At 38.2% G+C, this 24,107-nt stretch overlaps 1 protein-coding gene across 4 annotated transcripts in view; it reads left to right on the top strand.

The window, feature by feature from the left end:
• Nucleotides 1-24,107, top strand: part of LOC125242871 (NACHT, LRR and PYD domains-containing protein 12-like) — a 51,469-nt gene that overhangs the window by 6,536 nt on the left and 20,826 nt on the right. For all 4 annotated transcript variants that reach the window (XM_048151927.1, XM_048151936.1, XM_048151917.1 and 1 more), the window contains 5 exons: nucleotides 55-162; nucleotides 1,436-1,478; nucleotides 1,729-1,924; nucleotides 3,124-4,951; nucleotides 23,465-23,635. In XM_048151927.1, the coding sequence (XP_048007884.1) occupies nucleotides 55-162; nucleotides 1,436-1,478; nucleotides 1,729-1,924; nucleotides 3,124-4,951; nucleotides 23,465-23,635 (2,346 nt within the window). The remainder of the gene's footprint in view (nucleotides 1-54; nucleotides 163-1,435; nucleotides 1,479-1,728; nucleotides 1,925-3,123; nucleotides 4,952-23,464; nucleotides 23,636-24,107) is intronic.

Raw genomic sequence — 24,107 nt, 5'->3', positions numbered from 1 at the left:
ACTAAAGTATCTCCTTTACTAAAGTGTTTTTCTCTCTGTTGTTTGTGTCATTAGTGGAAGATCAGGATCACATGTGTCCAGCTCTGTGTCTCTGAAGAGTGATCGGTCAAAAGATGGAGTACCACCAAAGTTCAGTGGTGAAAAACCATCATCTAATAAAAGGTATTTTGTGTGTTTATATTATAGAGTTGCATTATTTGTCCACAATAGTGCATGTGATTGAACTTGACTGAATAAAACAATAAGTCACAGTAAAACTCAATTCCTGGGAACCTTATGAAACTCATTCCAGTAACACAATTACACAGGCAGCCACAAGGAGTCATAAATTCACTATGGAAAATAGATCATGCAAATAAACACACATCCATCCATCCAACCATAGTCATAAATGGACAAATGCACAGCTATACTGCATTTAATCACTAATTGCAACATTAAACCTTTTCAAATGAGACTAAAGTATCTCCTGTAGTAAAGTGTTTTTTATATCATTAGTGTAAGATCAGGATCATATGTGTCCAGCTCTGTGTCTCTGAAGAGTGATTGGTCAAAGGGTAGAGGACCAAACTTCAGTGAGAAAACCCAATCATCTAATAAAATTAGGAACATGAAATACATTTTTGGTCAAACATTGATTTAAAAAGTTGTATCAGTGAATACCAACCATGAAACATTATTGTATCAAATATTTATTAGAGTATTCACAGCTAATGCTTTTTTCTCTATCTGTAATATTTTGCCTGGAAAATCAGTTATTTTATTTTATTTTATTTTTTAACCCTTGAAGGAACGATGTGAAACAAACATTTGAGAGCCTGTGGGGCGAGGCAGGGAAAGTTTGGGTCTCAGTTCTTGGTTTCATGTTGAAAGGGTGTTTGTTTTGCTGACATTGTTCATAATTTTTTGTTTAGCTTGCAGGTAGCAATTAAAAACAACATGACCACCTGTATCTACTAACCTTCTGATAAAAGTTGATACATTTCACATATTTACAATATTTGTAGGGGACTTGATGTTCAGTGTTAGCTTAATATATTTGTTAAAATTACATTAATTTAATTTTTACATTTTTCATAATTAATCTGTAAAATTTGCATATTAAATATTATACAGCATTTATACAATATATTCATAAATAGGCATTATACTTACTGTTCAACAGAATTTTATAGAATGTTTAGTTTAAGTTATGAGAGAATAAATGTTTTAAAAACATGGCTGAAATGTTGTAACATGCATTGCCAAACAAGCATTCTGTTTTCCGTTGATTTATACCCCCAAACGGGCAAAGTGACCTGGGAGATACAAACATTAAAATCAAAAATAAAAGTTATGTTTTTTTTAAAAATCATGAAATTGTATTATTTGTGTCCTAAGAAGATGGAAAATAAATTAATTTTCTGATGTCTAATTACATGTTTCATACTCACAGGAACCACAAGAATTTCAAAGACAATCTCCTGTGGATCTTCCAGGTAGGAAAACACATTTTCATAAATGTTTAATATTTCTAACAAACAAATATTATATTAAACAAAGAAATGCAGTTCCTCTTGATTACTTATTTGTAAACACATTTTTATCCTATTTGTTAAAAATAACAGCTGGTTAGCATGTTAGTCTTTTAACTGGATTACAATGATTAAATCAATAGTGTTGACCAAATATAGTTGTACATTTTGGTTTAAATTGTGTTATTCTGTCTTATTTTATTGTTGTTTGTAGGATCTTGAGAGCAAAATAATCAAATTTCTGAAGAAAGAGCTGAATAAGTTTAAGAAAATATTACAAAATGAGAACACACAATACTTTGTGAAGGACTTTAATGAGAATAGATGCAGTATGAAAGCAGCAGCTCTTGATCTCACACTACATTACCTGAGAGAGATGAAGCAAGATGAAGCTGCTGATGCTCTAGAAGGTAAGAGACTCATGACCATCTGTCAGATTGACACTTATTAATGTAGACTGATTTAATTCACAGATTTAATGATATCATTATCTTACAATACGATAATACCTCGATATAAAGTCCACAATACAATATTTATTGCGATATTTAAAAAAAAAAAAAAAAAGACAAATGAAGACTTGGAAAAAAGTGCCATAAGTGTTAAACAATGATTGAACATTACAATGATTTACAAATTATCCATGTCATATCCTGTCCTCTTTATCCTCTAATCATAACTGTTGCTTAGAGGTATGAGGTATATGAGATGAGTTAAATGACCTAAAAGTCCCTTGTATAAAATAAAATAATTACACCAGCTGGACATTGACAAATGTCACATCAATTTCAAACTAACATTAACAAAGATTATCAAATACAGTAACAAATGCATTGCTCATGGTTAGTTCATATTAGTTAAAACATTATCTAATGTTAACAAATGAACCTTATTGTAAAGTGTTACCACAAATTCAGCACAAAAAGGTCCAGACAGGTGAAACAATATTTTTGTAAGTTGGATTCATAAAGACTTCACTTGTTTCTAAAAGAATGATTCAGTGATAGATACATTTTTAACAGTGATTTGTTGCCACCTAGTGGTGTAACAATGCAATCGATGCAGTGGTTATTAGAAGCACTTTCAGAAAGGTGATTTATTCTATTTTGATCGGTAAAGTAGACATCATTGTTTATCTGAATATTTGTAACAGAAATGATACTGTGTGTTTGACAAGACTGTTTGTGAAGCTGTTTATATCTAAACATGACAACTCTCTCTAGATCAATGGCAGGAAGGTAGATTTGAATGTTGCGATTTTATTTTTGTCAAAGGTTTAATATACACTTGCGAATCTTTGTCATTTAGGAATTAGATTATGTGTGTGATGAAATCGAGAACGCAATCTTTTAAATATTAATAATCATGCTCAATGAAAGGATATGCTCCTCGCACTTCACCCAACCATCACACCAGAACCGGGCTGAAAAAAAAAAGCTACACTTTTTCCCCAGAAGATGTATCAATTCATACAGTCATGTGACCATGATAATATCAAGACAATTTTTCTATCGTGATACCACGATATTGATAATACTGTTACATCCCTACTATCTATAAAACTATAAATTAAGACTAAAACTATCTATTTTTTTGTTCCTGTGTTTAGATGAGCTGTTCTTCATTCATCAGCTAAAATGTGGCCTAAAGAAGTATCAATGTGTGTTTGAAGGAATGGCGAAGCATGGAGACTCCATACTCCTGAATAACATCTACACAGATCTCTATATCACTCAGGGTGGCAGTGAACAGGTCAATACTGAACATGAGGTCAGACAGATTGAAGTTGCTTCCAGGCGTCATGAATCTCAAGAGATTCAGGTTAAATGCACACATTTGTTTGAAGCTCCTGAACAAGACGAGGAGATCCGAACTGTACTGACAAAAGGAGTCGCTGGCATCGGAAAATCAGTCTCTGTGCAAAAGTTTGTTCTGGACTGGGCTGAAGGAAAAGAAAATCAAGATTTCCGTTTCATATTTCCTCTTCCATTCAGAGAGATGAACTTAAAGGAGAAAGAAAAACTAAGTTTGATGGACCTTATAACTCATTTTTTCCCAGAGACAAAAGGACTGAACCTTACAAGAAGGAATCAATTCAAAGTCCTGTTCATCCTTGATGGATTGGACGAATGTCGCCTTCCTCTGAAGTTTGATTGTAATGAGACGTGGAGTGATGTATCGTCACCAGCCTCTCTGGATGTTCTCCTAACAAACCTCATGAAGGGAAATCTGCTTCGTTCTGCTCTCATCTGGATCACCACCAGACCAGCAGCTGCCAGTAAGATTCCTCCTGACTGTATCGACCGGCTGACAGAGATACGAGGATTCAGTGATGCACAAAAGGAAGAGTACTTCAATAAAAGATTCACGGATCAGAATCAGGGCAACACAATCATTGATCATGTTAAAAAATCAAAGAGTCTCTTTATCATGTGCCACATCCCAGTCTTCTGCTGGATTTCAGCCACTGTTCTCCAGAACATTCTGGAGGAGAAAAGAAATAATGATGTGAAAAACAATCAGGCTGATGAGATCTCTAAAACACTACAGGAATCAAATACTGAAGACTCTCCCAAGACTCTGACACAAATGTACACACACTTTCTCCGCTTTCAGATCCAGCAGAGCCACCGAAAATATGATGGAGAATACACAGCAGATGTTTCCTGGGATAAAGATGCCATTTTTTCACTGGGGAAACTGGCATTTCATGAGCTGGAAAGAAACAACGTGATCTTCTATGACACAGACCTGGAAGCCTGTGGTATTGACGTCTATAAGGCATCAGTGTACTCGGGCATGTGTACCCAGATCTTTAAGGAGGAAACAGGGATCATTCTTGGTACCATGTACTGCTTTGTTCACTTGAGCATTCAAGAGTTTATTGCAGCCCTTTATGCACATCTGTTTCTAGACATCAACAAGAAAAGTGTGTTTGTTCTTGAGTCTACAGAACAGGAAAACAAAAATGAAACCATGATTGATTTTCTGAAGACTGCAGTGGACGAGGCACTCGAGAGTGACAATGGACACCTGGACCTTTTCCTTCGCTTCCTCCTCGGTCTGTCGCTCCAGTCCAATCGACGACTCTTACGGGGTCTCTTGACACAGCAAGATGGCAGTGACCAGAGCAGCAAGGAAATAGTTCAGTACATCAAGCAGAAATTAGAAGATAATCTGTCTGCAGAGAGATCCATCAATCTGTTCTACTGTCTGAATGAACTGAACGACCAAACTCTGGTGAAGGAGATTCAGACCCACCTTAGCAAAGGAAGTCTCTCATCTGGTGACCTTTCACCTGCCCAGTGGTCTGCTTTGGTCTTTGTGTTGTTGACATCAGAGGAAGAGCTGGAGGAGTTTGAGCTTCAGAAATTCAAGAAATCAGACGAGTGTCTCATTAGATTATCGGCAGTCATCAAAACCTCCAGAAGAGCGCTGTAAGTCATTTAATATGTTTTGCCATGTTTTGCTCTCATCTGAAAAATGCATTTATCTACATTATTCTATAGTGATTCCCCATCATGGTCATATTTTTGCAGTAAAAAATATCGAAAAAACACTGGGCCAGTGTTATATTTTCTTCAGTTGAGTACTTACAATATCCCAAATGTTTCCAAATACTTGTAAATCATGAGAAAATTGCCATTTTAACCAAGGATTCGGGACGTGTGAGGAGTCGCCTGTCATTGGCGTCATATCCGCGTTACCCTCTGTTTCCAGTTTTATTTTGCAGAAACCATGGAGAGGCTTTTATATATTGTTTTATTAGACAAGGAAACAACTGTTTTTATACATTTATAGACAGAAAACTAATTATTGTTTTATAGCTCAACACATTTAGTCTTATTGTTTAAATCTAATTTTTTTTTTTTTTTTTTTTTTGCGAGTACCATGCTTTACCATGCCTCAGAGAGAAACACTGTTTTGTCAAGTGGCAAACATAGCATAATCAGATGCAGCTTTATTTTTAGTAACAATAATACAGCATTTTCTCCATCATACAATATGTTTTAAAAATAATTGCATGCCATTTATCAATACAACAACCATCCAGAATTTAATATGATATTCTAAAATCGATCTAGTTTACTGCAGCTTGCAACAAGTGTCTAACAGCAGCTGCCGAGTGAATGCACAGAATGTTATTCAACACACTCAAATGTATGTAATATGATAAACAGAGCTGCATTACCTCATACTCTGAATGTGTTGTTGCATTCGTCTCTCATTAACAATCGCTCCAGCGGCCTCGTTCAGCTCCCACAACACTCTGTCCTGCTCTGCTTCATACTACAGTAATAGGGGTGTAACGATTAGGGATGTAAGAAAATATCGATACACATGATATTGTGTTTGGCGATACTGTATCATTCATTCATTAATTTTCTTACGCTTATCCGGGGCCGGGTCGCGGGGGCAGCAGTCTAAGCAGAGACGCCCAGACTTCCCTCTCCCCAGACACTTCCTCCAGCTCTTCCGGGGGAATTCCGAGGCGTTCCCAGGCCAGCCGAGAGACATAGTCCCTTCAGCGTGTCCTAGGTCTTCCCCGGGGCCTCCTACCGGTGGGACATGCCCGGAACACCTCCCCAGGGAGGCGTCCAGGAGGCATCCGGAACAGATACCCGAGCCACCTCAGCTGGCTCCTCTCGATGTGGAGGAGCAGCGGCTCTACTCTGATCTCCTCCCGAGTGACCGAGCTCCTCACCCTATCTCTAAGGGAGCGCCCATTCACCCTACAGAGGAAGCTCATTTCGACCGCCTGTATCCGGGATCTCATTCTTTCGGTCATGACCCAAAGCTCATGACCATAGGTGAGAGTTGGAACGTAGATTGACCGGTAAATCGAGAGCTTCGCCTCACGGCTCAGCTCCTTCTTCACCACGACGGACCAGTACATCGACCGCATTACTGCAGAAGCTGCACCGATCCGCCTGTCAATCTCACGCTCCGTCCTTCCCTCACTCGTGAACAAGACCCCAAGATACTTAAACTCCTCCACTTGAGGCAGGACTACTCCACCAACCTGAAGGGGGCAAGCCATCCTTTTCCGGCTGAGAACCATGGCCTCGGACTTGGAGGTGCTGATTCTCATCCCAGCCACTTCACACTCAGCTGCAAACCGTCCAGTGCGCGCTGAAGGTCCTGGTTTGATGGAGCCAACAGGACAACATCATCTGCAAAAAGCAGTGACGAAATCCTATGGTCCCCTAACCGGACTCCCTCCGGCCCCTGGCTGTGCCTAGAAATCCTGTCCATAAAGATAATGAACAGGACTGGTGACAAAGGGCAGCCCTGCCGGAGTCCAACACGCACTGGGAACAGGTCTGACTTACTGCCGGCAATGCGAACCAAGCTCCTGCTCTGGTCGTACAGGGACCCGGACCCCATACTCCCAGAACACCCCCCACAGAGTGCCACGGGGGTCGAATGCCTTCTCCAAATCCACAAAGCACATGTGGACTGGTTGGGCAAACTCCCATGAACCCTCTAGCACCCTGAAGAGGGTATAGAGCTGGTCCAGTGTTCCACGACCGGGACGAAAACCGCATTGTTCCTCCTGGATCCGATGTTCGACTATCGGCCGAATTCTCCTCTCCAGTACCCTGGCATAGACTTTTCCAGGGAGGCTGAGGAGTGTGATCCCCCTATAGTTGGAACACACCCTCCGGTCCCCCTTCTTGAAAAGAGGGATTACCACCCCGGTCTGCCAGTCCAGGGGCACTGTCCCCAACCACCACGCGATGTTGCAGAGGCGTGTCAACCAAGACAGCCCTGCAACATCCAGAGACTTAAGGTACTCAGGGCGGATCTCATCCACCCCCGGTGCCTTGCCACCGAGAAGCTTCTGAACTACCTTGGTGACTTCAGCTTGGGTGATGGACGAATCCACCTCTGAGCCCTCGGCCTCTGCTTCCTCAGAGGAAGACGTGTTGGTGGGGTTGAGGAGATCCTCGAAGTATTCCTTCCACCGTCCGACGATATCCCCAGTTGAGGTCAACAGCTGCCCACTTACACTGTAAACAGTGTTGGCAGGGCACTGCTTCCCCTTCCTGAGGCGCCGGACGGTTTGCCAGTCTGCTTGGCCTGCCGGTACCCGTCAGCTGCCTCAGGAGTCCCACAAGCCAGCCAGGCTCGATAGGACTCCTCCTTCAGCTTGACGGCATCCGTTACTTCCGGTGTCCACCACCGGGTTTGGGGATTGCCGCCACGACAGGCACCGGAGACCTTACGGCCACAGCTCCGAACGGCCGCGTCGACAATGGAGGCAGAGAACATTGTCCACTCTGACTCCATGTCTCTAACCTCCCTCGGGATCCAATTGAAGCTCTGCCGGAGGTGGGAGTTGAAGATCTCTCTGACGGGGGCTCGGCCAAACGTTCTCAACAGACCCTCACAGCACGTTTGGGTCTGCCGAGTCTGTCCAGCCTCCTCCCTTGCCATCGGATCCAACTCACCACCAGATGGTGATCAGTTGACGGCTCCGCCCCTCTCTTCACCCGAGTGTCCAAGACATATGGCCGGAGGTCCGATGAAACGACCACAAAGTCGATCATCGACCTCCGGCCTAGGGTGTCCTGGTGCCACGTGCACTGATGGACACCCTTATGCTTGAACATGGTGTTTGTTATGGACAAACCATGACTAGCACAGAAGTCCAATAACAGAACACCACTCAAGTTCAGATCAGGGGGGTCGTTCCTCCCAATCACGCCCCTCCAGGTGTCACTGTCATTGCCCACGTGAGCGTTGAAGTCCCCCAGTAGAACGACGGAGTCCCCAGTCGGAGCACTTTCCAGCACCCCTCCCAGAGACCCCAAGAAGGCCGGATACTCTGCACTGCCATTCGGCCCATAGGCACAAATGACAGTGAGAGACCTATCCCCGGCCTGAAGGCGCAGGGAAGCGACCCTCTCGTTCACCGGGGTAAACTCCAACACATTGCGGCTAAGCTGGGGGGCTATGAGCAAGCCCACACCAGCCCGGCGTCTCTTACCGCGTAACTTCAAAAAGCCCCTTATGAAAAGAGTTAAATCAAGGTCTGTTACGTCGCCCGGTATGGCGCAACCAGGGCCCCACCCTGGAGCCAGGCCCGGGAATGGGGCTTGCATGTGAGCGCCTGGTGGCCGGGTCTTACCCCACGGGGCCCGGCCGGGCTCAGCCCGAAGAAGCGACGTGGGGCCAACCTCCTGTGGGCCCACCACCTGCGGGAGGGACCATAAGGGGCCGGTGCATTGTGGTTTGGGTGGCAGTTGAAGGCGGGGGCCTCGGCGACCCAATCCCCATACACGGAATCTGGTGCTAGGGACATGGAATGTCACCTCGCTGGGGGGGAAGGAGCCCGAGCTTGTGCGGGAGGTTGAGAGGTACCGACTAGAGATAGTTGGGCTCACCTCCACACACAGTTTGGGCTCTGGAACCCAACTCCTCGAGAGAGGCTGGACTCTCCACTACTCTGGAGTTGCCCGATACAGTATCGATTCTCAAAAACACTGTATCGATATTTATTTATTTATTTATTTATTTATTTATTTATTTATTTACATCCAATATTCGTGGGTTTGTGTTCGGTTTAAACCACAGACTGTATAAAACCCAACCGCTAGGATGTCAGCGTTATCTCAGAACGTAAACTGACGTGTAGCCGGAGAAGTGCGAGGTACATCACTAGCATTAGCATTAGCAAACCCAGCTCACAAGATGATATGATATTATTCCGCTCCCGCGGTATACAGAGCTGAAGTGTGGATTCATTTTGGCTTCAACTATAAAGAACCCAATAAGGAGATCGAAAAGAGTCAGTTGTTTTCAAAATAGGCCATGTTTATATAATCCAAAACTCAGGAAACTCATTGAATCTGAGAGCTCACTTAACATCCCGACGCGATCCATGCTGCTGAGAGAGGCGTTCCATAGAATATGTAGTAACGTTATGTACTGCACGTTTTCTTCTCGGTAACAAAAGAAACCAACAACAAAAATGACAGCAGTGATAGCATAAAGAAAGCATCTGATAGCAATGTGAATATGTTTGCATCAGCTCTGTTCAGTACTTCAGTGAAGGCACGTTTATTTAAATAGCACTTTATGCAATAGACTGCTTAAAAAGCAAGCAGCTTTACAGTATGAAATATAAAACAAACAGATATTCAGTCATGAAATGGACCATGCACTAGTTAAATAGTTTAGAAATTAAAAACTGCTATACTGTGAACCTTTAAAACATTTACACCTAAAGAATCCTGCAGTCACTTTACTATTTTCCCTTAAATTGCACAAAATAGTGATAAGTGATATAAATACAAGTGATACTGTATTGATTAAATAAAATAAAGTTGTTGGTAAGGTTTTATGCGTATGGTGGTGTGTACTTTCTGACCGTTTTTTTCTAAAATTACATCCTTTTTCTAAAACAACAAGAAATATCGCAATATATCGCTTTTCTTACAGTATCGCAATATCAAAATATATCGTATCGTAACCCCTCTATCGTGATGCGTATCGTATCGCCAGATTCTTGGCAATACACAGCCCTAGTAACGATATGCTCAGGTCATGATATGATACAGTACGTATCACGATATTTTGAACAAAATGAAACTGAAATTCAGAATTAAGAATCCTAAGGGACGGTTCACATGTCGCATCTAAAAACGCTTGGAAGGCGCGGCCGCACCACTGCTCCTTCTTTCCAAAGCGCTGGTGCTCCCGTGGTGTCGGTCGTTGCTATGCAACCATGATCTGCGCTGTCCAAGAGGCATAGCAAAGGATAAATTGATTTCTAGCCCTTGTATTACCTTTACTACCTGATATATTTATGGAGATAAGACATAAAAAGCACCATGCACAGCTATGATCAGCTGTTTGGCTGAGATTTTGATGTTTTGTTATGGAAAGACCATAGCTGATCGGTTGGTTCGTATCACATGACCTGCGGTGCGCTTGCGGCATAATGAAAAGTTGAGAATTTTTAATCTCGATGCACCTGGAAAATGCACCGCATGCGCGTCGCGACTGTGTTGCTTCCATTATGAACGCGCCTGCCGCGTGGCTACATTTGAAATAACTGACTTGCATGTGGAAAAAACGCAATATGTGAACTGCCCCACAGAACTTCTTATAGCAAAGCATCGCAAGCATCTTTTGCTTTTCTGTGAGCACAGCTGTTGCTGTGACACTGCGGTGAAAGAAACCTTTTCTCACGTGACCAAGCACGAGACTGACACGAGAAACATTTAAACCTGCTTGCAAGATTTGATGTGTGCGCAAAACGCTTACTAGAGAACTGATTGAGACGCACACTTAATATGCAGTGCCAACCCGGCTTCTCTCACTGCCACCTCCAAGTTGCAGAATAGGTCACGTTGGCAGCTCAACCAATAAGATTAAAATGCCGTCATATCGTAAAAGTATCGCCATCACTCTATGATACATATTGTAACATTTTTGTATTGCAAAATATCGTACTGCGATATATCTTTACACCCCTATACATACAGTAATGTTAATAATTTCATCCATGAACATGATTTCTGCCAATTCCTATCCCTATTCTTTTCCACCAGCTGTGATGTGAAGACCACATGTCCCAAGATTCCTCGCTGAAACTTGGCGACATCAAGCTATGCCTTTGTTTTGAATAGGCGACCTCTAGAGGACGAAAACCTACATATTGCACTTTTAACCGTGTAAAGCCTGACATATGAAATAATAGTCTGAAAAATCTATTTTTTTTTTATGGAGACAGTTTATCAAACCTTTAGATAAAATATAAAATAACATAAATATTTGCATATTTGTCTTGGATCAAAACAAACATGATTATAGATGCCACGATTTCATAATTGTTCAAAGACGCGATTACAAGGAAAAATATTCACTTGCTTCATTCTGTGTATAAGAGGTGTGTTTAGAGCATGTTACGTTGTGAGAGGCGAATCACAACTAACGTTTCTTCAGATTGTAAAAAGTCTTAACTTGCACAAAAGGAACTACCAGTGACGTAGGTGTATGCGTGCAAAACACCAGTACCCGCCATTTTTAACACTCTGAGGTCTGAAAACGCGCCGGCGCGTTTTGCAGGTTTTTTTTCACATTGCAGCAAAACAGACTTAAAATACTCCGTCATTTTTTTGTCATAGAGACATAAGTAATATATCAATTGAAACTATAGAATATCTTCTTTTATTTGTATACACTCAGAGTAAAAACAAAATGTTGTGCTTTTTGTAAAATAAAGAAAACTAACATGATGCGTGATCTCTCATCTCCCTCTGAACGAAGTCCAATCTAATAGTTCTCAGAAAATGAAGTGTAACTTAGTGAATACTAATCACAAAAAATTCATACTTATGTCTAACAAAACGTTGAAATGTCAGGTTTTAAATCGTGCAAGTCAAATCGAAAACAAACATTCTGTGTTTATGTAATCTGTATGAAAAGAGAGCCATGTCAGAAGTCCGTGATTCAGCTCATTATCCGCTAATGCGGCCACGCCCATGGAGGGAGCGCTATTCAGACGCAAATTCTGAGTCAATACATGCATTCATCGTCTCAATCGTGTATTTATTGTCTTGAAAAGTGTTTTGAATAGCCATAGTTAGCGATCTCTGTCCTCTGTTAGTTCAGTTCCTGGATTGTCACATGACCTATTCTTCTTTAGATGAATTTGTGGACTAAAGGAGTACAGAGCGCCCTCCATCAATATTTCTCCAAATTTGCATGCTTTTAAGCTAAAAGCCTATATGAAATGCCATAGAGGTAACAATTGTTCAGACACTTTGCATCACACAAATACATTATATTTTAAAGAATATAATAGAATACCATTATTTTAAATTGTAATAATATTTCACAGTATTGCTGTTTTTTCTGTATATTTGATTTACACCATGATGAGATTTGAATCATGATCACAGAGGGTTCTTTCACAGCCTACCTGACTGAAAGGCCTCATTAATATGCAAGTCATTTCAGGTCATTATTATGTGCTTCTTTTGTCTTCTCAGTTAAGAATCACCCATTATACATGAGGATTCACGCCTCCACGCATACTGTGTTTCTTGACCAAAGATGTTTTAGAAAATTTAAATCTCTCTATTGTTTTATATGAACAAGCAGGCAGCATAATTTTTACCTCATTTTGAAGCAAAAACTCTAGTCTACAACCTCAAATACCCAGAGGTCTTGTGAACAAAGATTTAATATATATTTTTTGGCCTTATTTCAGTGACTTAAGTTTTTTGTTTTTTCAATAACCACGCATAAACGTTATTCCTTCAAAAAACACAAACATGTACATACATGTTCCTCACATATTATTGTAGCCTAGTTTGTGCTGAATACAGTGTAATGACACTTTTTCCATTTAATATGTTTATGAACAACTGAAAAAAGCACAAATGTCAGGGCATGTCAAAACTTCTCCAGGGTCCCAAAAATCCTCAGACCCCTGAGGGTTAAGCACAATTTATTTGTATGTACTTTAGTATAACTAAATGTACTTGTGGCATGCTATAAATCGGTATACTTAAAGTCTGCTAAATTGGAACAACTAATTTTGTACTAAATGCATTTTAGTTGTCCAAAAGCAGTGCTAAAGTTCAACTAAAGTTGTATTAAATATACTTGTTTGTGCTAAAGTGGAACTATTCCAAGTATACTTAAGTACACTTTAAATATACCCTTGTATGTGTAGTTCTGAAATGCAGAATTCACTCAGCATAAACTTTAAATGTATTTTGGTGACATTAGAATTGCAATTCAATTACATTGTAAGAGTGTTGAACATACATTAAAGGTCCCGTTTTTCGTGGTTTTTTGAAGCTATGATTGTGTTTATAGTGTGCAATATAACATGTGTTCATGTTTCGCGTGTAAAAAAACACAGTATTTTTCACATAATTTACTTATCTGTATACCGCTGTTTCCACTGTCATAAAAACGGGCTGATGACTTCCTTGTTCTATGAAGTCCCTCCTTCAGAAATACGTAACGAGTTCTGATTGTGCCAGCGGTTCCTGTGTTGTGATTCGACAGCAGCTTAGCGAACCTTGCCCGGAAAGGTCACGCCTCTTACCATAACGTGGAGATGCACGCACTCAGTGTTATTGTAAACATGTCTTTAATTTTACCCTATCAATTTGAGCCAGAATCAGACCCGGTGATTGGACTGCGGGATGAAAATAACAGCGTTTCGACGACATGGCGACAAACACACTCTACAAACGCAACTCTTGTGTATTCCTGTGGGCGGAGGTTAGTCAAAAAACTGTTTTAGTGACGTCATTAAAGAAGGAAGTAGAGGGATGTAGTCCAAACTGGCCGTTCGATGTAGGCGACTTCTGTTAAATAAAATATCTTGCTTGGCATTTAACTTTGAGCTTTAAAATTTTACAGATTTTATTTATACTCTTAACAACAACATTACACACTAACTAAAGTTTGAAACATGGGATCACAAAGAACGGGACCTTAAATATACTGATAAACTTTTAGTGATTTTTAAAACACATTGCAATGGCATTCCAAGGTAACTTGTAGTGTGTTAATGGCATCATTATAGTGTGCTTCAAATAGACTACAATAAAGTAATCTTTAGAAATAAAGTTAAAGCTTTAGAATATGCCTTTTACAGACAGCTCCAGTATATCAGTAACTTATCCAGTGAACATCAGTGAGACAATGGGAACAGATTTATATGTACATTGAATGCAGGAACCAGTACGGGTTGGAATCGAACACGGGTCACGCGGGCCGCTATCGCAGGAGCGCTCTGCTTAACTGTTGCGCCACCACACAGATATAAACTACGCTAAACTGGTGTTTGTGTTTTCTCTATTACAAGTACAGCTGTAAGCGCGCTGATATTATTGACAACTAATAATGACAGCACAAATTATATGGATTAAAAGACTGTGAATCGACGACAAAATTATATAGACACAGTAAGTGGTGCGTGAAAATAAACGTGAAAAGGCCTGTTGCTATACAACACGAACGTGCATTAAACTTTAAGCTGTTGAAGAAATAACACCAGCAGACACAACATTAAATATCAAGAATGTTTTGTTTCCCTTTTTCCTTACATTATCTGTCATTAACGCAACATGAAGCAATTGCATAAACCGGCACATTAGTTTATTCTTGTGCACGCACTAAAACACAGACAGTTCTGTTCATTGGTGGAAAAATGTGAACATGCAGAACTGCTTGTGTTTCCGTGTGTGTGGATGAAATATAATCCGTAACATTCCTCTGCCTATTGTCTCTGCGTGCTTCAACTCTCAATGCACCACAATTGTGACAAAAACACAATTAAATGATTTGGCGGTCTCGCTGCGGATTTATATGTGACGCATAAATTAAAATGATGCAACTTTTCATGCAGTAAACGTTTCTGGATTTATTTGACATTTTAACTTTCTGCATTTTTTTTCTCAGGATCAGTTTAATAATTAATTTAATCATTTATAATATTTTGACAGCCCAAAGGGCAATTAAAGCAGCATTAATGGGAAAAGTGTATTACAGTAGGTGCATTGAAGTGCATTAGGAATACAAAAATGTAATAAAATTGTTTTAAAATAAAAATCAGGTATGTGAATTTATTTCACCATTTCAAACTGACTATATGTTGTTTTCTATATGTATGTAGGCTATATCTGTTTGCAACCATGCAAAATTGTTAAAAGTGCTATTGAATTAAATTAAACAATAGCCTACCTGATATTCAAAGTGTGAGCAAGTTATTAAAAAAAGTTAAAGGTCATAATTATAAAACTTATGATGATTTTTTGCAACTCAAAACACATTTCCTGTAAACTTTTATCTAGGCCAATACTAAAGTAGAACTCGGATACTGTTCATTAAATTGAACTTTTAATCATAACAGGTCAACATAGTATTCAACAAAAAATAAATTACTGAAGTACTTAAAAATGTAACAAATGAAATCATTTTATTTGCAAAATTCTCATGGTAATGTCTGAGATGTAGGCAAAAGTTGGGTTTGAAAATTCTGCCCTTACAGCCAATTAGCAGAAACAAACTAGATGTTTCAGTTCATACCTCATGTTTTCTGTGGTTTGCACAAAAAGAAAGTCTCATCTAAAAAATTATATAGCATCATCTAAAAATAATTTCATCATTCACAGATTTGAAAAACAAGTTGAGTCTTGTGTCTTTAGCTACAATGAGTTTCTAGACTCAGTTTCCATCGGATAAATCTGCCTTATCTGCAACACACATTCCCAATAGTGACACTCCAGCGAGTTCGGTTGTTCAGCAAAAGTACAGCTAAACCGATTGTGAGTGTGATGGCATAGGCTTGGTGTGTTCGAAACATATCAATCATTGCGGTCTATATGTGTCAACTTCTGGTTCAACCAATAGTAGGATGTTGGGCCAGGCCAATGGGGGTCAAGGTTTAGCTTCAGCAGTTAGTGTTTTCAAGTCATGTCAGAAAGAATTAATTTAAAATGCACATGAACATCAGCACAACTCATAATTATGAGTTTAGGTAACTCTGGTTTTTCTTAAGAGTTTCTGAGTTAAGTACGTGACGGTGAGAAAACATGTCAGAGGCAATGGATGCAGAGTGTGCCTAGTGAAAAAACCCTACCAAAATATATTTAAAATAGGCCTACATTCATTTCACACTAACTAAAAATATACAGTAGTCAGCATTTGAAGTGGATCAGAAAAGTTAATCAAAGATGTCCTAAGAAGAAAATCTTAGAACAACTTTGATGAAAGGATTGATCCACTTCAAATGTTGACTACTATATTTACTGACATATAATTACTTTAATTAAACTTTATTTGGAGTTTTCTTAATTGCACAATGCATATTTCTTAATATTAAGCCTAAAATGTGTTTAATATCACTATTAGTAAGGATAGTATGATCACTGTATAATTTGAATGCAAGATATATATACTTGTACTAAAGTATACAGTAGGTGGCCATCCAAAACGGTGTTTCTACCACCGCGCGTGCCGCCGCCGCCGCGTCGCAAAGTGCATTTGCAGCTTTTGACCGCTGAGTGGCGCTTTAACCACGTTATCCAACAAATGCATCAAAGCATATTTATCTTTATGCAAAATGTAAATTTTCTCACATATTAGGCCTATATTTATCACAAATACATTTTTTTTTAATTTATATTTTAAACTCCTTTAATAAAACAACATAGATTTTTGACACGCACATAGGCTACTTTGTTATTCGTTACCTGTCCTTTATTTGACAGTTAGGCTATATTTTTCCTAAGTAGTTAGGCTATCTGTTTAGACACTGATTAATAAATTGTTGCGTGTTTCATGAATTATATCCCTTTATTTTAGTAAAACGTGAGTCACTGAATAATTTCGCTCCCATTATTAAGGCAATTTATAGCTAAATCATTTTAAGGCGAATTAGCTAAATCACTGAAACTAAAAAGAATGGACGGATTAATAAAACATCATAAAAAACTGCAACTCCTGCAGCCGCATTTAAATGCAGGAGTGTATTCTATTCCTTAAAATATCAAATATCAAATTCAGAAACAACACGTTCCAGCGGATCGCCTCTTATTTAACACAGACCTACGAATTTATTATCGAATTGAGATATTTCTTTCTTTTTAGGTATAATTATTCGCTGAGTTTTTCATTTTTTGAGACATTTCAGTTTCTCGCAGAGAGACAGCTAAAAGCGCACCCTGTTTTTTATTTTATTTTACTACTAAAGCACAAGGTTTTGTTGTTATTGTGTGTGAGGGACCCAGCAGTCAAAAATAATAGGGCAATGGAAAAAAACAAGTTTCCCAAAAAATATTCTTTAATGAATCAAAAATAGAGAAAAATCAAACAACTAGTTTAGGTCTAATAAAAGAGGTCAACAGAACAAAACTGAAATCAACTAACTGAAGCAATGACAAACTGAACTGACCCAACTAATGAAACAATGAAGACACATTTATACAATTGGACTAGTCCACATTACACACAAGAGGGGAGACAAAAAAAAACAAAAATCAAAATACAACAACAAAATAAACAAACGAATTAAATGATTAAAAATGAAGATTAAATCTAAATCTTGTCAAGGAAACCAAACCAGAATAACATTAAGGAATGAAAAAAAAAAAAAAATGGAAAAGAAATGCCAACTTAAACACCACAACCACCCCTATAAGTCATCAGTCCATTGGTACCGGCCAGCGGAACCAAAAAGCGGCAGAAGCAGCACGTCGGTCCTTTAGAAAGACGGACCCCATGACAGGAGTTCGGAAATCTCCGCTATTCTCCACGCAGCCCACACGACGGTAACTTAAACTCAAAAGAAACCAATATTAACAGAAATATACAGCATAGTAAACTAAATTGTGTGCACTCCAACTAGTTAACAAGTACTGATATTTAATAAAGTATTCTAAATGAAAAACAAACCGAATCCGTGTCTTATTACTGAATACGAGAAAAACAATTCATAAAATATATTGAACAAAAAAAAAATATTTAAATTAATGCTTGCTTGTATGTGTATGTGTATGTATATGTGTGTATATGTGTGTGTGTGTATGTATGTATGCGTGTGTGTGTGCGCGTGTGTGCGTATGCATGTGTGTGGGCGTGTGTGCGTGTATTACCGCTCACTGATGTGCGGCCACATCATAGGCCATCACATTGTGACTTGCACTAATCTGTAGGCTATAGCCAAAAATGACGGAAGGCCTGTTTTAAGTTGTTTCTGTCATGAGGAGAAAATCAGAACGCGCCGGCGCTTTCGTCGGCCAGAGGGATAAAAATGTAACCAATTTAGTTTCATATTTATATTTAAATATTGGGCTATAGCCTAATATAATTTTTTTTAAAGATGTCACCAATGTTGATTAGGAAAAGTGAATAGCATGACAGATGCGCAATGTTGGGAGACAAATGCAGCGGGTTAGACATGTGTTCGACCACTTCATTAAGTTTTGTTTTATAGTAAGTCTTTCTTTAGTTTCGTTTTGTAGAAATTGTATCTTAATTTCAATCAATGTTTCATCAACCAATTGCCTATATTTAATAAATAGGAAGAAAACCATGAACGTCGGGTGTGGTATGGATTGCGTAACAAACGAACTCATGTTTCCGCGGCCTTTGAATAAGGCTGAAGCAATATACGTCTTTCTGTTTTTATTAAATTTCTTAAATACTTGTCTTTATTACTTAATTAATTGATAAGATGTTTTGGTCTAACAATATATTTTAGCTGCTCTAAATTCTAAGTTAGACACAAATTTGCGTATAGGCTATATAAGGTTCCCTTAGACAAGCGCGTAAATTGCTGTTTTGGCCGCAAATTTTCAGTAATTTCGATCGGTGCATCAAATGATATAGGCCTAAACTAAATTCATGTATTTACAGTAAAAGAATAAAGAAATAGCCTAACTCTAGACTTATTGGCTATGCTATTTACGTTTGGGCAATATATAATAGCTGCATAATAATAATAATAATAATAATAATAATAATATCTCAGCAAAGACATATTTATTTGTCTCGCCACACGACCGCTAACAGTAACACAGCACAGCGCATCAAAGCTTGCTGTTGTCTTGGCTACCTTACAAACGGCGATGGAAACAACTTTTTCCCCCTTTTGTGGTAATTTAGCACTAGTTTATGGCATTCTGCTTGCATTTTTGGGCTTCAGTGGATGCTTTATTTTTATCTTTAGTCAATTGAGTTTAGTTCTAAAAAAAGCAAAGGCTAAATAGTAACTAATCTGCGACGGGGCCCATCATAGGGTGGGGGCTGCGGGGGTGTCCCGTATGCCCATGATGTAATGACATCGCTTACAAAGGGTTCATGTTAACTACTATATGGTTATCAGACGATTTTAATGTGTTAATGTTTCAACTATATCGTGCAATTATAGCTATGCAACAATCTGATAAACTGTAATTGTGCCGTTTGTATCCATTAACATGCTCATAAACATTACAAAAAGAAATGTCATGCCATAAGCTAAACAAATACGAACAAAAAAACGTTGATATCCCAATAATCAACATTTTGTTATTCAACAAGTGCTAAGATAAAAAGTTTCTGCTATAGAGTTTGCGCCTAATCTGACTCTCCACAATGGGCTACACAATGCATATGAATATTTTATAGGCCTATTTGTATTTTGACTGCAGTTAGAGCAAAATGACGAGAACATGTTTAACATTGGAAGTTTAAGATTCTTTAAATATTCTTACTTTATGCAAAACATATAGGCATCTGTACATTGTACTTCCATAACATCATAACATAAATCATTAAATTATAGGTCAAATGAACCGTACAAACCCAATCTTGTTTTTGCTATTTATTTAGGCCTATTTATATATCAGCAGATCTGTGTTGATTCAGTTCTTTTCAATAACTGCTGATGTTGCAAACTGTGGTTAAGCTGTAAAGCAGCTCGAAAGAATTGACCAAGATATGTAACATTATGGCTCCGTATTATTAGAACAATAACTGTACAGAATCTTTACTGCCATCCAATGTTCCTTAAAGACAAAGAAATAAAATAAAAATGTTAAAGAAAAACAAACAAAAACAACAAACCGATTGTGTTCTATTTATATATCAATGTATAATTTTTACATTATCTTGTGTGTATAAAAAGCACTCACCCAACCTAACAGTGCTTGCTCTGCCACACTTGACAAGTTTGAGATAGGGGGAAGGGCGCTTTGTTTAAAATGTTTGTCACCAAAGCCATTAATCCAGAGGGCGGGAGACTCAAAATATTAGCCTAAGCTATGCGCGACCTTTTTGGAATCTTGGTGCTTTTTGTTAATTTTAACATCCTGATCTGATCATATGAAATAAGCAGACAAAAGTCGGAGCGTCGTGTTTTTTTTTTTTTTTTAAATCTGCAAGAAATGTTATGAGTTTGGCGTGTGGTAGGAAAAAAAGTTTGCCCAATAAGCCACTACGCAAATTTGTGTCTAACTAGACCAGCTAAAATATATTGTTCGACCAAAAACATCTTATCAATTATTTAAGAAATACAGACATGTAATAAAGTAATAAATAAATTTAATTAAAACAGAAAGACGTATAATGCTTCAGCCTTATTCAAAGGCCGCGGAAACATGGTTTCGTTTGTTACGCACTTCAATCCATTCCACACCCGACGTTCTTGGTTTTCTTCCTATTTATTAAATATAGGCAATTGGTTGATGAAACATTGATTGAAATTAAGATACAATTTCTACAAAACGAAATTCACTTTAAAGAAAGACTTACTATAAAACAAAACTTAATGAAGTGGTCAAACTTATGTCTGACCCGCTGCATGTCTCCCGACATTGCGCATCCGTCATGCTATTCCCTTTTCATAATCAACATAGGTGACATTAAAATAATAATATTAATAATAGGCAATAGCCCAATATTTAAATATAAATATGAAACTAAATTGGTTAATTTTTATCCCTCTGGCCGACGAAAGCGCCGGCGCGTTCTGATGGATTTTCTCCTCATGACAGCTGAAACAACTTAAAACAGGCCTTCGTCATTTTTGGCGATAGCCTACAGATTGATGCAAGACTACAAATGGTCTACTTTTATTTGTGTACGCTCACAATAACAACAAAACCTTGTGCTTTAGTAAAATAAAATAAAAAAACGGGGTGCGCTTTCAGCTGTCTCTCTGCGAGAAACTGAAACGTCTCAAAAGTGAACTTAAACTCAGCAAATAACTGTACCTAAAAAGAAAGAAATATCTCAATTCGATAATAAATTCGTAGGTCTGTGTTAAATAAGAGGCGATCTATCCGTTGGAACGTGTTGTTTGTGAAATCATGGCCAGTGCTCGTTGCTGCCGTTATCAGTTCTCTTGGCGCTCGTGCACACGCGCAGTTTTCACACAGACAATCGAGAGTTTCGGTCTGGTAAAAGCACAAAACAAAATGCACACAACGTGTCCTTGCTCTTGATGTACAATCACAGATGAACACCTTTGGTTTTAATGAGTAAATTAGCCAAAATATTTATTCCTGCCGGTATTTTAGTCTGCGATATCAAAATCACTAAACATTACATAGCATAGCCTATATAATAGGCAATAAATAAATAAATAAATAATAATAATCAAGAACAATAAAAAAATCAAGAACAATAGCAGTTAATAAGAATTATTGCTCTTAATGCGGTCTTAATGCTGGACCGTTCTCATTTCGCTCCGCATGTGGAACTTGAAGGAATGGAAGAGCAAACCAGAATGAAAATATTACATTTATAATCCGTGTGTGTGTGCTCCTTATATATATATATATATATATATATATATATATATATATATATATATATATATATATATATATATATATATATATATATATATATATGCCTAATGACTGTTTAATGACAATAGCATGCAGTAAGACTTTGTGTAAAGGTCTTTCTTTTAATTTCTGATGGAGTAGGCCTAGCCTAAGACTATCCCACGTTTTGAAATTAACTCTCACTTTATATTTTCAAATGATTTTTAAGGATGTTAAAATGTTATATTATAATGTCATTGTTGTTTTACTTCGTCCTTTCATCTCCGTTTACAAACCGACATTTTATTATTACAGTCACTTTCCATTCCGTCCCTTTGCGCCACCTGGCGGTAGTTTTTTACACGCGACTGAATTTCATTTAACGCAACGGCCCTGCGGCGGCGGTATGCGCGGCGGTAATACCCATTTTGGTTGTCCACCTACTGTACTTGCAATAGTTCCACTTTAGCACAATCAAATATACTTAAGTATATCTTTAGTTGGACCTCAACGCAAAAATACTTGTTCCAGTTTAGCAGACTTTAAGTATACCAATTTAGTATACTAAAAGCACAATTGCAGGGTATTTATATATTAAGTACATAAATATGTGAATGCAATTGTAGTACACTTAGCATAAAATAAATGTATTTCAAGTATATTTTAGTATATTTATTTTTCACTAGGGTTACGCTAAGAAGAAAATCCAGCACAAATTTGAGCAGACCAAGCAAAAAATGGCAATGTATTTCTGCTAAGCTAGCGACATTGGGCATCAACCACACGGCTAAAGCTCATAATTTTTTCATATACTGTCTACTTGCTTTGTATAACATTTCTATCAAATAATGTATTAGACAGGACTGCTAAACAGATAGTAAACTAATGTAGATGGAGAATGCGAGCATTGTGTGCTCAGGATATGTCTGAACTGTTCTCTGTGCCGTCAAAATAAAAGTACCAACAACGAGCGCAGTTTACCTCACTTCGGGCCCTAGGGGAACATTAGTTCTCAGGGAACCACACTAGTGGCTACTTCCTATATCCAAGTTCCAAGAACAGTCTGATGCAAAAGCCCATATTATTATATCATGCATATGTTGACTTTTTTATTATTATTATTTGAAGAATCCAAACCAATGTATAGTTGACATTTGATGTTTAATGTTATAGAAAAACACAGAATTTCAGGAAGAGTGTTTTATATGACATGCAGTTGCTTCAAACAATGGTATAAAGCTATTCAATACGTCATTCAATGTAAATTGTGATAATTGTAATTAATAATCACAATTACAATTTCAATTTCAATTGACAATTATGATTTTTGTCATAATCATGCAGCCCTACAACAAACCAAACTCCATCAGGTGGCAGAAATAAAGAAAAATCATTGGGAGAAACCAGGCTCAGCTATAAAAAACTATAAATCTTAACACTCTCAACTTTTTCCAATCATGCTTCCTTCTATCTATGACATTTGTTTCAAAATACTAATGTACAGGAAATGCTAGTTTTTGGAAAGTGATGTTAGTTTAGCTCAGCCTCTTTACTGTTTATATGCAGTTTATGTAAAAACAATAAAAAAAATGTATATAGAAAAATATATTTTAAGTGTTCCATCTAATTCTGTGATGTGATTTATTTCCCTTGTAGGTTAAATGATTGTAACTTAACAGACAAAAGCTGTTCAGTATTGGCTGCAGTTCTTGGATCAGATTCAAATGTGAAAGAGCTGAACATGAACAATAATAATCTGCAGGATTCAGGAGTGAAGCTGCTCTGCACTGGACTGAAGAATTTGAATTGTAAATTGGAGATACTGAGGTAAGTTGAGCCCAAGGAATCGCATGACGAGAGTAAGGTACAATGACTGACAGGACGATGCTGGTGGCAAAAGCGCAAGAAAACTTTATCAATAAAAGGTGCATCTGTCAACCCTAGAGGCTCAATCCAGTAAATGTTAATCTTGAGTTATAAATAACAAAAATTCTTAGGTTCTCAGATTCAAGTAATCTTAGCTTTACTTAAATCATTAAGGGCCCTATCATACACCCAACGCAATGCGGCGTCAGGCACAACACACGTGTTTTTTGCTAGTTTCAGCCCGACGCAGTTACCATTTATATCAAAAGTCCTTCAGCTTGCTATAAAAGTGTGAACTGTCTCATTTAATAGTATCAGTGCAGTCAGTTCAATTCAATAATATTGTTGAATATTAAGTGTCCCCAACTAAGCAAGCCAAAGGCAGCAGTGGCAAGAACCCAAACTCCATGCGTGTGGTGATGCAAGATACATG

This window comes from Megalobrama amblycephala, linkage group LG1, assembly GCF_018812025.1.
Source record: "Megalobrama amblycephala isolate DHTTF-2021 linkage group LG1, ASM1881202v1, whole genome shotgun sequence".
Classification (NCBI taxonomy): domain Eukaryota; kingdom Metazoa; phylum Chordata; class Actinopteri; order Cypriniformes; family Xenocyprididae; genus Megalobrama; species Megalobrama amblycephala.
The sequence above is the reverse complement of the archived record's forward strand: the minus strand, read 5'-3'. Positions and strand labels throughout refer to the sequence as shown.